This window comes from Poecilia reticulata, chromosome 18 (genome assembly GCF_904066995.2).
Source record: "Poecilia reticulata chromosome 18, P_reticulata-male-v2, whole genome shotgun sequence".
In the NCBI taxonomy this organism is placed as follows: Eukaryota; Metazoa; Chordata; class Actinopteri; order Cyprinodontiformes; family Poeciliidae; genus Poecilia; species Poecilia reticulata.
In genome coordinates, this window is record NC_088847.1 from 18,182,590 (window position 1) to 18,201,496 (window position 18,907).

The 18,907-nt window shown below is 42.3% G+C and overlaps 1 protein-coding gene and 1 long non-coding RNA gene across 8 annotated transcripts in view; one reads left to right on the top strand and one right to left on the bottom strand.

Moving 5' to 3' along the window:
- The window catches only part of LOC103480720 (nuclear factor 1 B-type), a 96,090-nt gene that overhangs the window by 52,212 nt on the left and 24,971 nt on the right, over window positions 1–18,907 (top strand). For 3 of the 5 annotated variants that reach the window (XM_008435877.3, XM_008435874.3, XM_008435878.3), the window contains exons 3-8: window positions 4,483–4,539; window positions 6,985–7,053; window positions 11,876–11,996; window positions 13,130–13,248; window positions 17,500–17,634; window positions 18,684–18,868. In XM_008435877.3, coding sequence (XP_008434099.1) covers window positions 4,483–4,539; window positions 6,985–7,053; window positions 11,876–11,996; window positions 13,130–13,248; window positions 17,500–17,634; window positions 18,684–18,868 — 686 coding nt within the window. The remainder of the gene's footprint in view (window positions 1–4,482; window positions 4,540–6,984; window positions 7,054–11,875; window positions 11,997–13,129; window positions 13,249–17,499; window positions 17,635–18,683; window positions 18,869–18,907) is intronic. The other 2 variants (XM_081599905.1, XM_008435876.3) reach the window with 1 other exon arrangement.
- The window catches only part of LOC103480719 (uncharacterized), a 63,851-nt gene that overhangs the window by 2,892 nt on the left and 42,052 nt on the right, over window positions 1–18,907 (bottom strand). Inside the window, exon 6 of one of the 3 annotated variants that reach the window (XR_536153.3) lies at window positions 8,513–10,608. The exons of the other annotated variants lie outside the window; for them this stretch is intronic. This is a non-coding gene — a long non-coding RNA (uncharacterized LOC103480719). Of the gene's footprint in view, window positions 1–8,512; window positions 10,609–18,907 lie in introns of those variants that run through there. 3 annotated transcript variants of the gene reach the window in all.

Consider the following 18,907-nt stretch of genomic DNA (forward strand, 5'->3'; position numbering starts at 1 on the left):
CTCGTTCAGGAGATCACAGCAGAGCGACATCTGAAGCACTGAAGGCCTTACATGGCTCAGTTAAGGTCAGAGTTCACGATTCAACAACAGCAAAGATTGAAAAAATGGCATATTTGTTGGAGCGCCGAAGCTAAAAGTAACACTGGTGGGAATAAAACCGCAAAGTTCGTCTCACGTTTCCCAAACAAGAAGGAAAAAGTGGGACATTTTGTGAAGTTTCTGTCCCGACAGAATTTCAGACAGAGATTCTCATACCTGTAGCTAAACAGGGTGGTGGCAGTGTGATGCTATGGGGTTACGTTACTGCCACTACTGATGGAGCTGCGAATTAAGCTCACTTTTTAGAGGAATTAACTTTTTGATCTCAAGCTTAGGTGCACTTGGGTCGTAGCAAGCATGAAGGCTTTGCAGTGGTCGAGTCAAAGTCTGGACTGAGGTTTGATGGAGATGCATGACTTTAACCAGGCTGCTTGTGCTCAGATTCATGAACAGCGAATGATGTCAGTCGTTTCTGCGAAGGCTGACACCAGTTCTTGGATGCAGGGTGTAATTAAGTTTTCACACCGGAACAGGTTGGTTTGGTTGACTGCTTTACTTTAATGTGCGATTTATATTAAACGGTTTGCTTATCTTTTGTGTTTTATGCTTTTCTTGGGGCATTTTTTGCAGCCTTTCAGTTTGACCAAACAACAAAAACCTGGAGAAAATCTGTAAGGGAGCCGAAAGAGCATTTTGCAAATTTCTCCTTTCACTTTTTCAACCTAATTATGACAGAAATTAAATCTTTTCATCTAATTCATTGACCTGGACATGGAGCTGTAGCTACAGAGATGATAAAAACCAGACACTAGAAGCTGATTTTTAGTATCACAATCACCAAGAGGGTAAAAAAACCCAGAGAGCAAGAATCTGCCCTTCTTGGGTCAAAGGTAAAATGTAATGCGATAGGGGAGGTGTTCCCGGCTCCGGCGCGGGCCTGGCAGATGTGCCATATGCTTGCATCCCACCTTGAGTCATCCAGGTGGTCTCTCCTGGTGCTACAGCGGGGCCTCATGCTGGAAGATGCCGCCTGCGATCTCTAATTGCTGCGACCATCTGCTCTTTTTGTCATGCCTGCCTGTTCGGCTCACAGAGAAGCAGGAGAAGATGAGAAGAGCGCAAACAAAAAGCAGAGAACTCTGATCCGATCGAACCGAGCCGGAGCGCTTTCCCCCCGTCTCCCACCTTCTGCTCCACCTCTCTTTACCTCGCCGCTGCGCTTTTCTCTCCGCCCGCCTGCGTCGCTCCCTCTCCGCGGCTCCCGGGGAGGAGGCACGGAGTTGGCAGTCGTAACTAGACTGATGGATGACTCTGAAAGTGGAATAGAGACGTGGGGGGGAGAGGCGAGGGGCGGGCGCGCCGAGTTCCCTGCAATCACTTTATGGACATGTGCTACAGTAAATCCACACAAACCTCCACTTGCCCACCGAAGCTTCCTCACGCACCACGTCAGCGCACACAGCAAGCGACTCGATTTACTGATGCAGAACATCGGAGATTGTTTGGGTTTGAACAATTTGCGATGCTGCACAGATTTTAGTGTCAATGACGCCTAATCTTTCGGTAAATTTGATGATTTAGTACTCTTTATTTTTACTGGATTTACAATGGAGCCCTGCCAGTAATTTTATGGCTGCAGCTTCTTAGCTCATTCACATTGCTGCTTTTATTTTTTTTTTATTTTGTTAGAAAAAAAGAAAGAAAAAGAGAGAAAGAAAGAAAGAAAGAAAGAAAGAAAGAAAGAAAGAAAGAAAGAAAGAAAGAAAGAAAGAAAGAAAGAAAGAAAGAAAGAAAGAAAGAAAGAAAGAAAGAAAGAAAGAAAGAAAGAAATGTGACAATTTAAATAAATTACTGGTATCAACAGCTTAAAAATCAGGTATAATAATTAATTGAAGGAGTGAAACGTCACACTGACAAAACGTTTTTTAAAAATCCAACTGAAAATCTGTGAAACAATTTATTAATTCCTATAAAATAAAGTCTAGGAAAGCATTTTTTTTTTACTTCATCGTTTGTGTTTTTAAGTTATTCAAGGAGCATTTAATTAGTAATAAGTGCCTGGGATTCTAAAGTAGCTTGGTTAAGCTCAACATAGTTAATTTTAAATGCATTATCTATTGATTGAAACATTTGAAATGTCGCGATATGAAAACGACGGTCAAAAGTCACGTTTTACAGTGTAAAACTTCCCGATTTTAATGTGTTTTGAAAGAAAAATGCCCAACTCAGATTCCTTCTTTAACTTTTCTGAAGCCTCGCACGTTTTAAGACTCCAATTTGTAGATTAGTCATTTGTTTCTAAGGCCAAGTATACTGAAAATAGAGCTTTTTTTTTCTTCTTAATGTATGGTCCTCCTCCCCTCCCCACTTTGTCATTGTTGAGCTCCAGCCAAGAACATTCTGTTTTTGCAGTGCTGTTTAATAGTCAAATTTAGGAGCAGGGGAACAAGACAGAGCGGGAAAGCGACACGAAGAGAGAACAAGAAAGGAATAAATCTTTTTGGATTCCCCCTCGCCCCACCAACCCGCTCTCCTTTCCTCTCCATCCTCTCTCTCTTTTATTTTTCTATTTTTTATTTTTCCTCCCTGTAACGCAGCTCATAGGAGCTGCGACAGGAAAACGGCTGTTTTTGCAAAGGCGAGGGTATCTGAGTTCACCGTCTGCCCCCCCTCTCTCTCTCTCCCTCTCTCTCATGTTAGATCCGTCGCATGTTGAAGGTGTAGATGATAATCTCCCTTCTGGTTCTCATTCTGTCTCGGGGGCCATGTGTGGGCCCCGGCCAGTTTGAATCATCGCTCAGACGCTGCTGCCATTAACCGCTTGGCACCACTCCGTCCGAGGTCAAGGCCTCTCTCTCTCGGGCCGAGTCGCTGCCGTGCGCGCCGATTTATGTCACCGATTCTGAACTTTTACAACTTTTCGTGCCGCGTAATAAAAAAAAAAGCAGAAAGATCCCGGTACTTGTCTGAAATTGACCCGGGAACTACTGAGGAATTGTATATTTCCCTGCTTCCCGCTAAAGGACGTCAGACGCAGCAAATCCTGTAGCCGGTGGAAAGAATTCAACTTGTGTTTCCCCTCCCCTCCCTGTCCTCTCTCGCCTTTTTTTTTTGTTTTGTTTAGTTTTGTTTTCCTTCTCATGTTCTCTGCTTGGTCCTTGCACAGCGGGGCCGAACACATTGTGAATCCCCCAAAGCGCCCTCACTCCTCCAGCCGCTGTGAAAAAAGAAGTGTCCAGGCCCGTCCTGCGTCAGACGCCCCGCTCCCGCCTCAGTTTGCTCTCCCATTAATGATAATACTGTTCAAACAGAGCTGACTCTTCTCAACTGGCACAGTAGAGAAGGAAAAACCTTTGCTTCCCACCTTGAGTTCATTCAAAGTGAGAAGATTGGTGAAGGTTTTTATTTTTTTTTATTTGAAAAAGTGGAAGAAAAATCACACGTGCTTACAAATCTTAAAAGTGTGGTGTGTGTTTGTATTTAGCATCTTTTACTCTGTCGCCTTTTGTTTCAGAAGTAACCTATTTGGTATATTACCATATCATTTGATTGCCACCAGTTATTATTTTGCCTGTTCAGAGCCACACGTAGTTTTGTGTGAAGAAAACGTTTGATTTTTGTGACCGCCTACGTGAGTCACACAGATAAGTCTTCTTGTGACTTTTTTCGCTGTAGAAATAAGTATTTCGTCTCGTTCCCAGTGCAAAAATATCTTAGCACACTTGAAACGAAACAAAACTGAACGTACAAGTAACTTTTCAGCAACATAGCAGCTCGTTTACGTCATAAACATACTCGATAAAAGTCCTTTGCTTCAATGACAGATTATTTCACTTGCACCGGCATATTTTTCCCATGTTATTAGTGAAATAATCTTCCAGTGGAAGTAGCACTTTTTTGTCAGTATTAAGGGATTGTTGACTTAAAACAAGCTTTTATATTTTGCTGAACAGCTACTCTTGAGTTAGTTTTGTCTAAGAAATTAGACCATAAACACTCAGGGGAGGGTTTTGTGTTTTGTCAGTGTTGTCTCTATCTCTATCTATCTCTCACTCTATCTCTCTTTTTCTCGATGGGATTTGAACCTTGACCTTCTTTCTGTAAGGCAACAGTGCTGTCAGAGTTTCACACCTGAGCTGTTTATCTCTGCAGCTCCTCCAGAGTCGCCGTGGTCCCCTCACGCTGCTTCTCTGATTTTTGTCACGTTAGCAAGAATGCTACTTCTCTCTGCGCTAGCATCGGCGTTCACTAATGTTCTCCAACGGCCTGGATTAATACTGGGATTAAATTAAACACTTTGTTTTCTTTACATCAAAATTATGGTTCCACATTTAATGTCGGTTTTTTTTTCAGGACACAAACCTCTAGATTACATCAAAGGTTTTTTTGTGCTTCCCACCACTAACTCCCCGCTTTTCTCTCTCTCTCTGTGTGTGTCCGCAGAATCGCAGCAGTCAGGAAGTCCGAGCAACAATGAGCCAGGCAAAGCCCCTCTTCCAGGTATGTAGAGCGCCGCTCGTCCTCCCGCCCTTCTGTCATCGCCGCATTGTTCCTCCGCGGGGCGCAGCCGCTTTCCGACTCCTGCTTGGGAACGCCGCGACTGGCAGGCGGGAGCGGCGGAGCGCCTCTCGGGGCTGCAGGCCGACGTGCAGAGGCATGAGCCGCTGTCAGGTCTGCAGGAACACATCAGCGTGCAGCTGAGGTTTCTGTGTCAACACGCTTGTCGTTACACTCGGCAAATCGGTGTGTTAAATGTAATTCATGACGTCCCCAAATTGAAACCTGAGCCCCGCTGTCATCGTCCAACTGAAAGCGTCGAATACGGTTTTTCGGAAAACTGACGGTGCCGTTTGGAAGCGTTACAAAAGACTGTTGACGCTGTGCATTTTGCTGCTTTTCCCCTGGCATGACCTGCACCGTGTCGTCACGGCGATGGAATGCAAATACTTTCAGAAGTATAATTAGTTTTCTACCTCAAGAGCAGGTTCTGCTGACGCCGGTGCCAAGGAAAACACGCAAGCCGAGCCAGTGACTCAGGCCTGGGAGGCCCTCGGCGGGTGGCACAGTTCCTTGCAAAAGAAAAAAAAAAAAGTTGGCTCACGAGAGGCGTTAAGCTTCGTAGGAGATATTCCTCCCGTCTTTCTGGCACGGTCAGAGCGCCGTCGGCCCGCGAATCAAAGCAGAGATCGCCTTGGACGTCAGGGGGAAAATTCCCCGTTTTTCCTTGACCGACAAGACTCTGGTTACCGTCGCTACGTCCCTGCAGGTGAAACAGGTGCAGCGAAAGCGTCAACCATGCAGAAATACACGTATATATTTATCAAGGCTAACACTGGTTGAGTCTAAGAGAAATTTTCTAAAAGCAGGAGTGGAAAAAAACTGAGGATTTGTCACAGCAAGCTTGATTTACATGCGGCAAGTTACGTCAGGTAAAATAAAACCAGTTCGCATGATCATGTCTGTTAAAACCGATGTTTCCTGGTATGACTTGAACATCCCCACTGTTAACAGATTTTCTTCTTTGTTTGTTTAATGAATTTTTGAGCTTTCAGCTGTTTTTACTGTGAGTCGATACCGGACTGTGCTCAAACAAAGGCAGTTTCAGCTTTTACTAGTCGACTTCTAAACAAAAACGAACGAGTTCGAGGAGATTTTGTTTCCAGAAAAACGATTGGTGAAAGATGCAGATACTTAAAATATCTGTAACTTTGTTCAGATCTTTTTTTGTTTTGCTAAATGAGCAAACGGACAGCACCTCGTGAAGGCATCCGTGTTCCTGAATCGGATTTCGTCATTTTGCCGACATAAGTTGATAGAAACTTATAAACGTTAAGTTGATGGAAACAGCAAAATTCAAAATGCTTTCCTCAGTGTCGCAAAAAAAGGTTTTTTTACGCTCCCTTCAGGTTTTCAACTCTTTTCCAAAAATAAGAGTTGATGCGTGAAAGGGAAGATGGAGACATATTTACCAAATTAGTCCGAACCTCCAGCTCAGAAAGGAGAACTTTCTCCTTTTATCGGAGATGCTGGATTTCAATCTACTTCCTGTTCATCACAGCCATGCACGTTGTCAACATCTGACGAAATGATTTTGCGATTCTCCCGGTTTAAACAGCAGATGGAAACACTTCTAATTCGCTCAAAACTCACATGACAATCGGATGGAATTATAGCTAATGCACGTCATTGGGACCAACACAAAGTAGAGCATAAATGTCAAGTGGAGGAAAAAATGTTTTCAAAGGTTATTTTTTTACAAATTAAATTATTTAAAAAAAAAATAAAAAATGTGGCCTGCGTTTGTATTCCACTCTTTTTGCAGTTAAAGTCTTTTGTGGTACGTCTGTAACAACTTTGATTATCTAGAGACTAAAAATGTTGCTCTTCGTCTTGGAAGTAAAGCTCAGATTAGATGAAGGGCATCTATGAACACCTTGCGACAAAACTGCTACTTTCACGTAGGGTTTGAGCTTTGACTAGGCCGTTCCGAGGCATGAACGCAGCTCAAACTGAAGCGGTGCGTTCAGGGTGATCTTCAGTGCTGAAGTTGTTTTATGTTTGTTACGTAACAGAACCTCGGATGACATTTTTCAACAGTGACTCATGTTCTCTAACAGCCTCTGAAACCCTGACACAACACCTGCAATTATGCCGGGATTAAACTAAACGCAGGTGAACTCCGCTTACTAATTATGCAGCTTCAGAAGGCATTGTAGCGCAAAGGCATGTGGCACTCTTCAGACTTCTAGTTTAGGCGCTACTGTGTGTTGCTTTGTCATGAAACCTCCACAAAATTACTCTCGACTTTGAGGCCGTGACAAAACATGCAAAAGTTGAAGAGGTGTAAATGAACTTCAGTAAAAGATCCGCATGCACGTGTGTTTTATTTTTATTTCCAAGCGGTTTAACTAACGACGGGAATTCTTGTCGCCTTTGTTTCTGCAGTGTATTTGGAAGACAGCTTCATCAAATCAGGAGTTTTCAGTGTCACGGAGCTGGTGCGAGTGTCTAGAAGTAAGTACACGCTTCCTTATTTGTTTTTGCTTGTTTGCTGTCGCTTCAGCAGCCGGCCTGCCTACCTGCAGCCCGTCTGAGCTGCTCCTTTGTTGTTGTTTTTTTGTGCAATCTCGCTGACATAGTTGGACCGTCTTAACGTCTGCAGACGGCGTAACAGGTGCATCGGAGTTGATGTAAGAATCAGGAAGCTGTCAGCTTGCATAAACTGTCGCGGTCATTAATCAAGTGTAATCAGGAAGATAAACACACCTGTGTGTTTGTGCAGAAACTTGTGGGTTTGGCTGGTTTTTTTGGGGGGGTTTTTTCTCCATAAAAACAGTAAGAGCTGACCCAGAAAAGCCCTCGCCTTTGACCCCCACACACGAAAAAAAAAACCCCGGTTTTCCTTTGTAATCTCTGAGCCGAAATCCCAGCACACAGCACACAGCTGTGCTGGGGAGAATCCAGTTTACCCAGTCTCCTTTGCTTTAGGATAACTCTTGAGTGCGCAGCTGTCTTCAGAGCTTCATCTGCACGGGCATGTCTCCTCCTCCTCCTCCTCTTCTTCCTCTGCAGAGCCGTTGACGGTTGTTCTCCAAAGGCTGCCCTGACAGCCAGGGGCACGTCAAGGCACAGTTTACCTGTGCAGACTCTGAGCTGAGGCAGCAACTGTAGCGAACTTGCCTGCGGAGCACAAAGACTCCAGTCACCCCTCCTCTTCCTCCTCCTCCTCCTCCTCCTCTCTAACCTGTGTTTAAGAGAAACATGCCGATGCTGTGTGGCCTGTGTGTTGCAGCATGCAGCAGTTGGCTCCGGCGGTTCGTTCCCGCTCCGTGGTCGGGACAATCGGAGGCTGCAGCCGGGGTCAGATTTTATGGCGGGGTTAGGAAATCGCTTCCACTAATGAAGACAAAGTCACAGATGCTCCATTTGTTGCTCTGTTTTTGTAGAGTAAATGTAACTGAAGCAGTTTTGTATTTTAAGTTTTGCGGTTTTAAGTTAAAGCTGCCGTGTGTGACTCTTATTAAAAATAAAAAAATAAATGTTTGTTGAAACTGTCATTAAGTCATGACGGTTAAGAAAAAGATAATCTGTGAAAAATTCTACTTAGAAACCAGAATCCAGAGGCAGAAGGAGGGTTTTAGCGCTGTCAATCACGCCTCGTGTGGTGCTGCTCAGCCCCTCTGGCTCTCTGCTGGCTGCAGCTTTGAAATCAACGCCCAGGCTAGTTAGCATAGCCACTGATGATGGCAGATGAACGGTTTTCCTGTAACTGCAAGTAGTTTCTCCAGCACATTTAGCAGTGAGTACATGAGCTTAATTGACAGCGCTAAGTCCCTCCTCCTGGCTCTGATCGGTTGTTTTTGGTTGGTTGGTTGCATTTCTTCAGATGGCAGTAAAGGCTCAGGGAGGAGGTGGAGAAGATCGATCTTTTAACCAAAATGTAAAAAAAAGATTTAACTGGAGTGATGAGGACAATTTATTCATAATCCCTGATTTACGCCTTCCACGAACATGACGTGACCCAGAGGTGAACTCATTCTTGCTGCTGTTCAAAATGGGATTAAAGAGAACATTCAGTTGGCAGCGTGTTTCCACTGTGAGCTGTTGTTTTCTACCCATGTTGTTCTTTGTGGTGTGTGGTGTCCAAAACGGTCTGGTTTTATTTTAATCATCCTCGCTCGCTTTGAGTTCGCTTTGAGTTTTCTTCTCCCACTAAAAACTTTCACATTGCTGCTGCCAGCTTCAGGTTGCTGCATATAGTAATCCTGAAATTATTCACACCCCTGGAAGATTTGTGTTTAAAATTATTGTCATGCAAGCAAAAAGATTTCTCCTCATTAGAAATAAAACATTTTCAAATGTATTCTGCACCTTATAAACTTGTATTTTACTTGCTGGTGTTTCATTTAGAGTCTCAGAGGAAAGCAGATGCTCACAGTGGACTCAAATGATGCTGCTCAAAATGCTAAAGGTCGCAGAGTTGTGTAAGAATCAACAGGAAAGAGAGATTGCTGTGCTGACAGTAACGCCGACATGTCAGCAGTCAAAAACTGTTTTAGAAATTAAAAAATCTGCCAGAGTTATGATTAATCCAATCATCAGTTCGACCTTTCTCTTATAACTATGATCAATTACATAGATTGACCATTTCTGCAGGGTTTCCTCCAGTGTATTATAAGCCTGGCGGGCCACCAGGCTTTCCTTGTGCCCCCACCAGGCTTAGCATTGCTAATTTAAGGTTTTTTTAATGTTTGCATTTTTTACGACATTATAGTTGATATTAATCTTCTAATAACTCATAATTATCAAGTGATATTTTCAAATTTCCTGTCAACTTTAATCATTTTTTAGCTCAAAAACACGTCGGGCCGCTGACAGCACCCAACCACCGGGCTTAGCAAGTCTTCTGGGGGAAACCTTGTGCTGGCAAACGAATCTCAGACTTTTGACAGCAGTTCTCAGTTTTACTCACCAAAAATAATAATTTGATTTATTGAAATCTAGAAAGTCAATCTGCTGCATGTCCAAATATATTCTTTACATTTGCATGCAGAAGAGTTGGGCTAACGCTACAGAAGAGGAAACGTCTGACCTTTTTCTTCTGTCTTAAACCATAAATACTTCTAAAGCTTGAGCCACATTGTCTCGTTTTGTGCTCCAAACAGCACTAACTACCCGTTTCAGTGCTCAGACACAGAATATCCCTTGGAAGGCCGTGTTTTTGTGTAGCGTTTAATTTGCCCTCTGACCAGATGGCCTCTGAGCCGCCACACTTGCTCTCATGTGACAGAGGCCGGCTTCGGCAAAGCCGAGCTGGAATTTTAAAAAGGTCGCCGGACACACAGGAATTGTCACTCACTCAGCCGGTCGCTCCCTGGGAAGATATCTAAGCAGCCGCTCGTCCGTCATCGCGCTCCTCTCCCGACTCTCTGAGCTGTCGAGACATTCTTTGAAGTCCATCAAAGGGAGCTCTGGAGTTCAAGGCTGAATCGCAACCCGGCGTTTCGACTCATTAATGCAACACGAGCCTCAAGTTCAAGTGTAAAAAAAATGCTTTTTTTTTTTCAAAACAAAGCGTGAACGTGCCCAGGCAAAGGAAACCGGTTGATGTAGAACACAGAAAATAATTATGTGTGTGGGTTTTTTTTTTCTTTTTACTGAATTAAAGCCAAAATTATTGAATAATTGATCGACAGGGTGGCAGACTGGCACTGCAAAAACTGCGCCACGCCAAGAGGGACGGCCAGGGGGAGGAGGGTGCGGGGCTGTCCTAACCAGCGGGTCGAGAAACAAAACAACAACAACAATGATCTGGTATTCAGCGTCCTCGGGCCGGATGCATTCCTCCACAGACAGCCCGGCGTGGGTAGGGGCCGCTGCCAACGCTGCAGCGGGCTGCCAGGGCGGAGGCTGGCGGATCGGATCGTGCCAGCGGTGAACCTCAGACCACAACAGACGGCGCCACACACTCCATCTTCTCATCCACTCCAAGCCGACCGAGCACTGGAGCGGCAGGCGGCCTCATGGGCCACACACTGGTGCGAGGATGGGTGGCGAACCCCTTTTGTTCTGTAAACACAGGCACGGCCTCCCTTGAAACAATATCCTTCACCTCAACCGCAGCGGGGAAAATATCACCTTTTCCTCCGTAAATCATTATCAGAGGAAACGGCGGAGAGTTTTACTGCTCAGTCTTTCTCTGTGCTGTTTTTTTGGGGGTTTTTTTTCCTAATTCGCTCAGCATAAAAAGATTTAACCATATATAGTTTTACGATAATCCGTCTAAGTTCTTAATGCCTTAAATCAGAACCAGACCTGCTGGCAAATTTTCAAATCGGTCTCGATCGCCCGACTCTGCAAAAACACAAAATCTTACCAAATAGTTTTGGTCAAATATCTTAGCACACTTGAAGTAAGATTTTACTGGCTTACAAATAGGTTTTCAGCAAGATATAAGAGCTTATTTTAAGAAAATCCTTAATATTGGAGAAAAAGTTCTGGTTCCACTCAAATATTATTTCACTTATTATAAGACATTGTTCCCATGTTATTAAGTAAATAATCCGCAAGTGAAACTAGTACTTTTTAATCAATATTAAGGATTTACTGACTTAAAACAAGATCCTGTATCGAGCAGAAACATTATTTGTAAGTTTTTGTTTCGTCTTATTTCACCTGTGCTAAGATATTTGCACCAGAAACTAGATCAAAAAGTCTTGGTATAATATTTTGTTTTTGACTTCTTGGCTTCTTTTTCACTCAGATCTCGTACTTGCTATATTTAGTATTTTTCATAGATTCGGTTAAATAAATGGTAGTAAATCTTATTTTTGTGACAGGATGACAGTAGCAAGTCTATAAACGTTAAATTTGTTGTATTTGCCAAAGTTTATTTGTACAACGTTGGTCAGTTGCCTTCAGTTTATGAGGCCTTTTAAGACAGGTCAGGACTAAGCGGCTTAAACTGTTAAATAAAAAACATTACTGTGGATTATAGGTTGAAAATGAATTAAACAGAATTTAGAGAAATACTTAAAAAGACATAGGAAACCTGCACTACTCAAGAAAACCTTAAGAAACTTGAGATCATTCTGGAAAAAAATGAAAAAAACGACTGAAACCATAAGAAGTTGAAAGTTTCCTGAGCAAGTTCTCCACATGCAGTGACTTTAGAAACACTCAGTAAACACCAAACACCTTGGACTAAAAACACAGACACTCCACCAATCACAGTCTGTGTAATAAATCACCTGCTTCTAGATGCAGGGATGGAGATGCATCTCTCAACTGGAGAGCAGAGTAACCTTGAGCTGTTTTCTTTGTGTGCCCTCCTCAGTGCCGATCACCCACGGCGCAGCGGTACCCTTCTCCATGGCGGACATGCCCAGCCAGCCCTACTATCATGACCTGAACTCCAGCGTGGCACTACAACGCTCCCTGTCCTCCCCGCCCGGCAGGTCAGTGGGACGCCAGCGAAGTGCAATTATCAGACAAATCAGTTTCTTTTACAAATATCCTCTCTTGTTGCTCCATATCCTTGACTTTGGTTGCAGGTTTCTTAGGAATTGAAAACATTCTCCACCCTAAAACAAAACTATTTTTCCCTGGAGACTTGAATTTTCCTAGCTTAGCTTGATTTAACAAATCTTATTTTACCTTAACTTATTTAGCCTGATTTAACTTAGCTCCACTTATTTTAGGCTTTTTGTCTTACGCTGTCCTAGTTTAGCATCTTTGCTAAGTTTAGTTTAGTAAACTAACTTTTATGAATTTAGCTTATATTAACTCGCCCACGTTTTTTAAAGTTATATTCAAGAAATTTGAATATTACTCAAAAGTTTGTGTTTCAGTTCTTCAATTCTCTTAGTAAAACACATAATATAGATTTACCACATACCTACTGTTTTTAAGTCTTCATTTCCAGTTTGTGATGATTTTCTGCTTACAAGATTAGAAAATTATATCAAACAAAATGTGGGCTTAATAAAATGTATGTTTATTGCCTGTTTAGCTTTAGTCTGTTAAATAAGCTTTTTATTTATTGTACATTATTTCAGCTTATTTTAGCATTCAGTAGTTTAGCTATGCTTATTTGAGCTACATTTTTTGATTTTAGCTAAATTAAATTTATTTTCCCATAAATCAGTATATCTGAGCATAGATTAACTGATTTTGCAACAAGTTAATTTGTTGTAAATTAACTTAGCTTAGCACACCTTTTTACTTTTTTCATTTTAGGTTAGCATAGCTCCTTTTAGCGTAGTTTAGCTGAACCAATTTTAGCTTCATTTAGCTAAAATAACTTAAATTTGAGATTATCTAATTACTGAGATTATATTATTTCAGTTTATATTATTTGAAATTGGCACATCTTACTTTAAGCTAACATTGGACACTACTTCTCCTACGTTAGCTTAAACATAACTTGTCCTATGTTAGCTTAACTTGTTTCACAACACACAAATACATTGACATAGTTGTTGATTTTATAAAGGTAGGACATAAATATTAGCACCTGTTTCAATCGATATGATTTGTGGTGCATAAAACGAACGATTGCATCAAGTAATAAACCTGACTTTGCGTTCAGCAAAAGGCCCAAAACCAACATGGAGGAGAACATGGATACCAGCCCGACGGGACCCGACTTCTACTCGTCACCCAGCTCACCAGCCAGCAGCCGGGCGAACTGGCACGACAGAGATGGAGGTGATTTGCACTTTTTATTTACTTCCAGCTGCTTTATCTGGCAGTCAAATGTCAGACTGCAACGCCACCATTTCCCAGTCGCTGTTGATGGCGTGCTTTATGATCATTTTGTAGCTCAACTTACCCTGAGCCGCCCAGCCGTCGGCCATCTTAGCAACACTTTCTACCTCCTTCAACGTCTGAACAACTTGCAGCTCTTGCATGTTGTCTGAGTCTTGTCTGTCAATCTTTTGTCGCTCCTTCTGCAAACCCCAAATGCTGCCAAACACATGATTTAAGAATAATTGGGTCGTCTTATTTTACGATGTGTGTTTCAAGGTCTTATCACACCCAAACGATTCACAAGATTGTTGATATTGCTAAAAGAATCTATAAACATTTTCCATTTTCATTGCATGCAAAAAGATTAACAGTGGCTCAGTGTGTGTTTTCCTTGGTAAATAAAGTCAGACAACCTTGTTGCAAGCTGCTCTGCATTAGTCTTTCCACTGATTGTAACAAATAATCTTCAAGAACGTACTTAGTAGATGTTTCTGCATTTTAAAAGTAATGGCAATCACAGCAAAAGGTGAAGCAAATACTTTGTCAGAGAAAACCCGTGCAAATGTTTAAGATAATCTTTGAACATAATCTGTATTAAGCAGAACCTGATCCCTCATGAACTGTTGATGGATTCCTGTTTCCATTTCACTTTTGCTAAAAATGTTCTCCTCACCATCTGAACGTTGGTGAGTTAAGAAAACAAAAACCCGGATCTGTTATTGTCCAGTTTTGTTGATCCTGGGTGAACTGTGACCTCGGTTGCTTTAGCCCATCTATTTAAATGTTTAATGTCTGTACTGTGGGTGTAAGAAACAGTTATTTGTCCTTCTGCTCTGAAGTGCAGAGGACTGTTGCTGATTCGCAGTTCAGCATTTGCGGATTTTCTCTGGAAAGAAAATTTGCTTATCATCAGATTTTTCCATATAATAACCCTAAATACTGAAAAGAAAGTTCAACTTGGGAAGCCGAAATAGTTGAAATACAATGAAGGATCGACATTTGTTTTCCTTGCTGTTGATTGGCTGAACCGCCAAGAGCGGAGATGAGGAAACGTCTGGATGTTTGCTTCTGTGTAAGTGCTAATATGTGTAAGTATTGATGCATTTTAATTAGGGCTGTAGTGATACAATAATCTCACGATACGATACACGATATTCTGCTCACGATACAATATATATTGCGATATTCAGCAAACGATACAGTTCAATACACTTTTGCGATTTTCTGAAAGATTTTAGAGGGACAGAGTGATTTTGTTGACATCTTGTGACTGTTATAGAGTTGGATTGAATTAATTTACCTGAAAACTGATTAAAAGCACCAACTACACAATACCTGGCTCTGGTTGGACACAGACTTAAGGTCGACAGCTGGACCGAATGAATCAAAGAAGTGGTGAGAAAACATGTTTCTTTTAATTGAAACAGTACAAACTGTAGCTTACATGCATTTGTAAAGTAAATAAAGTGCACCAAGTACCTGCTCTGAATAGTTTGATACCTTTTTAACCTTAACATGTGAAGGAATCACTCTAAGCCTGATGATCTAATCACTCTCCTGGCGAAACAATCAGTGAGTGAGCAAGATGACAGGTGGATGTTACAATACTTGCAGATGAATATCGATATTTTTCTAGGAAAGAAAATATCGATATATATCGCAAAAATCGATATTATTACACAGCCCTAATTTTAATGTGTAATTGGTGATTTAACTTTTAAACTAGGCAGTTGAGCATTTCTAGAAGGGATCTCTAGTATTTGAAGATTTTTAACTTCAGTAAGTCGTCTTCGAAATGCTTTGAGCTGCTGCCATGTGATTGTTTGAAGTGGTCTGTGGATGTACTGGACTCCTCTGGTATTAGTTTAATGAGAGCAGAGAAAATATACAGACGTGTACTTATTGTATGTTCTGCTGCAGAGGAAAAACTAAATCCTGTTTCTAAAGTGTCGATAATGAAGATCTGTTAGTCATTCCCACCCTTTACTCTCTCCTGTCTGAGTTTTTTTTTTAGTCATATTTTACCCATAAGAGCAGGTATTCTGGTCTAACTGCGACACGCATAAAATCATTGGAAATAAAGCCCATATTTTTATTTTTTTTTCTTCCTCTCCCTGCACAGTGGTTTTTAGCTCCGGTTTGAACCCAGACCACCTCCTTTTTTTAATTTAATATAATCAGTGGGGAGGCTGCGAGAGGAAAACACCAGATGACACACAGGAGACGCAGCAGTGGTGGGATTCAGCCGCAGCCGCAATGTGGGTACACGAAATTCTAGCGTGTCCCTCTGCACAAGGCCCGAGAGCATTGCACTGCGTAAACTTAGACACTTGGGGTGAGGAGGAAGGGAATGAAGTGGGTAGGAAACTCTCCAAAGACAGCCATTACTCTGTCAAGAGAGAATAAATGAGAAGTGGGCCGATATTAAACCCATATGAGTCCTCCGAAGTGCCAAGGATTTCATTTCTTTCACGTGGTCGTCGTTCTCTGGTAGTGCTCTGGTCTGGGAAAGCACTGAAACGCTGGAGTTTATTACACACCAGCACACATTTACTCAGCCAGCACAAAACAAATCAGTCCTTTTAAACATGACTAATAAAGTTTAAAGGCAACGACGCTTCTTTAACCATTCAGAGGATTAATTAATTGCTGTAATTTACTGCAACCGCCTTTTTCTCATCCTTGAAAGTCTCCTCTAAGGTATTTCTCTTCTTTGACTGCAGCAGGAAACGTAACTCCTTTCCCAAATCAGGCTGGGAAATCCCCTTAAATTCCCACCACCTCTCCTCCTCGGAGATAACAAAGTTTTCCTGTTCCTTGTCCGGATCTTTCCCCGCCTCTAGTCAATTCAGGGAAGGAAGTTTAACGGATTTAAATACGAAACGACATAAGACATCTTTTTCTGAAAGAAAAGAGGCGGATGAGGTGAAAGTTATACAAGTGTTCATCGTGGAAGAGGCAGAAGAAGACATAGGTCACCGCCTCTCGCATCTATTTGTTATCACGTTCCCTTCAGACTCAACGTCTCGGCATGGAAAATTGAAAACCGCGCAGCCGTGACAGCGGAGCGTCGCTCGTAAAACCGGGGAGCCGCAATAATGAGCAGCTCGTACGTTTCTTTTTTTTTTTGTGCACACTCATTCTTTCGTTAGCAACAAACGAACTTCCTCAATAATTTCGGAGCTTTCCATATTATTCTCGGGGAATTACAGCGGTTTGTAAGGCAGAGAGTGTTGCTCTCTGCCTTAAGATTACGTGAGGGACTTAAAAGTTTTAAATCCTATTTGGGTCACTTTAATCATCTGCTCCGACGTGATAAAAGACTTGTTTTTAAGTTTTTGAGGGGTTCCGGTGATTTATTTATTATGATTCCAGAAATTGTATGGGATTTTCCCTCAGGGAGGAGATTATTTTCCAAATGCGTTTTTCATTGTGTTCTGCGTTTCCTTTTTATTTCATAAAGCCCTCAGGATCAAATCCAACCCCATTTTAAACATTTTCTTCATTAAACGAGGCATCAGGATGAACCTTTCAGGAATCTTTCAGGAAATCTTGTGCATCGTTTTCTGGGAGTCGTGTCCCTTTGTCTTTTGTTCGTACGTTTGGAAGCAAAATGCCACGACTAGATTTGCATTGATCAGGGGTTTTTCTGGCCAATGCCAATTATCGGGACTCACATGGCAAATTTCATTCTAAAGCACTTAAAGAAACAATAAAAACTGACCTCAGTACTTCATGATTTAGCCAAAAAAGCCAGATCTGACCTCAACCTGTGTTGATTTTTGTCCTAATTAGATTATCCTGTAGGCTTTATAAGTCAGTAGGTCTGAATTGAAAGAAAATAGTGAGAGTTCTTTGTTATGCTGCATTTACTGAGACTGGGGGGGGGGAAAACCCAGATTGTTCAGCATCTGTCCTGCCAATCACCAATCAGGACGGATCAGGAAAGAAATTGGTCGACTGATTCTTGCTTTTCTTCAAAGACACGACTCGTAATGTTAAAAATGGCATTTATTTCATCAAAGTGAGGTTTAAGGGATTAAAAAATGTGAAAATATACAACAGATGTGTATAGATTGAAATTTGAAATGATACGCTGAAAAGAAACATTCCTGATTCTTCTTCAAAAAAAGCGTACGAGCTGTACAGCCTCTTCATGTCCTTTAGACGCAGTTTCAATGACGGTTTCGTTTTGGTTTCCTCTGCCAGCAGAGATGTCCTCTCCCACAATGAAGAAGCCAGAAAAGCCTCTGTTCAGCCCCACCTCCCCGCAGGACTCCTCCCCGCGACTCAGCACTTTCTCTCAGCCTCACCACCCGGGCCTATCAGGTGTGGGACACAGTGGTGAGTCAAAGCTCAGTTTTTCCTCATGAGGTAAACATAAATAAATAAATCGGCGCAAACCTAAGCTTGCGGTCGCGATAGAAAGTACTCTCTCCTGCTTCTTCTTGGATCTTAACCAGGTTATAACGTCACTTAAAGCTCAAGTGTATAAACTGTTTTTTTTGTTTTTTTAAATAACCAGGCTGGGGTTTAAAAAAAAAACTGCGAGTGGGAGAAAAAGCACATCTGGATTTAAGAGTGCTGCTAATCATTGTTGATCTTCTGTAAGTTTGACCAAAACCCCATAAAATTAGGAGTTTTAGCTGAGCAGAAACTGCAGTCAAAGACGACTGCAGTTACTTCAGAGAAGCAAATTCTCATATCTAGTCAGTGAAGGGTTGGACGGATACTGCCAAACAATTTGAAATCTGCCCCTTTAAAGAGGGAAAAAAAAAACTTTTCAGAAGTGGAGAACATTTAGGACTTCCAGAATGGACATTTCGTCCAAATTCGGAGAAATCAGAAACAGCCCAAAAGCCACATTTTACACTATTACCCTCAGTTAGCAGGTTAAATGTCAAAGTTCATTGGGAATAAAACCCAACAGATGCAACTCGTTTGGAAACGTTGGCAGGAGGAAGCCTTCTAGATGATGGCAGGACAAAGGTTGCATTTAAATGACTAACAACCCGTCTGGAAATCTCAAATTATACCAAAGCAGAGATGTGGAAACTCAACTGTGACTGCGCACCAACGTCTGCAACAAAATGGCTCAAAACGACAAGGATGACGGTCCAGTCAAAGTCCAGACAAAAATACTAAAGCGAGCGAGACATCGACGGACTGAAAGACCGTCGTCAAGAATAGATCTGACTTCAACTTCAGCCTATTGGTCCTGAATGTGGCTCCAGAAGCTGTTAACCCACCGAGTGAACACTGGACTTTAAAGAGAGCCTCATTTATTCTGAACCCCCTCTTTCTCTCTCTCTCTCTCTCTCTCTCTCTCTCTCTCTCTCTCTCTCTCTCTCTCTCTCTCCGTTCTTCCATCTCTGTGTGTTTTTCCCCCACAGTTATATCATCGAGGAGCCCCCCTTCACACTCGCCCCTGCAGTTCTCAGCCTCGGCCATCCTGCCTCCGGCGCCGTCGTCCTACTTCTCACACCCCACCATCCGCTACCCGCCTCACCTCAACCCCGCCGATCCCCTCAAGAGCTACGTGCCGTCGTACGACCCGTCCAGCCCACAGAGCAGCCAGGTCGGTCTCGTTCTGTGTGTCTGCAGGTTTAAAGTATTA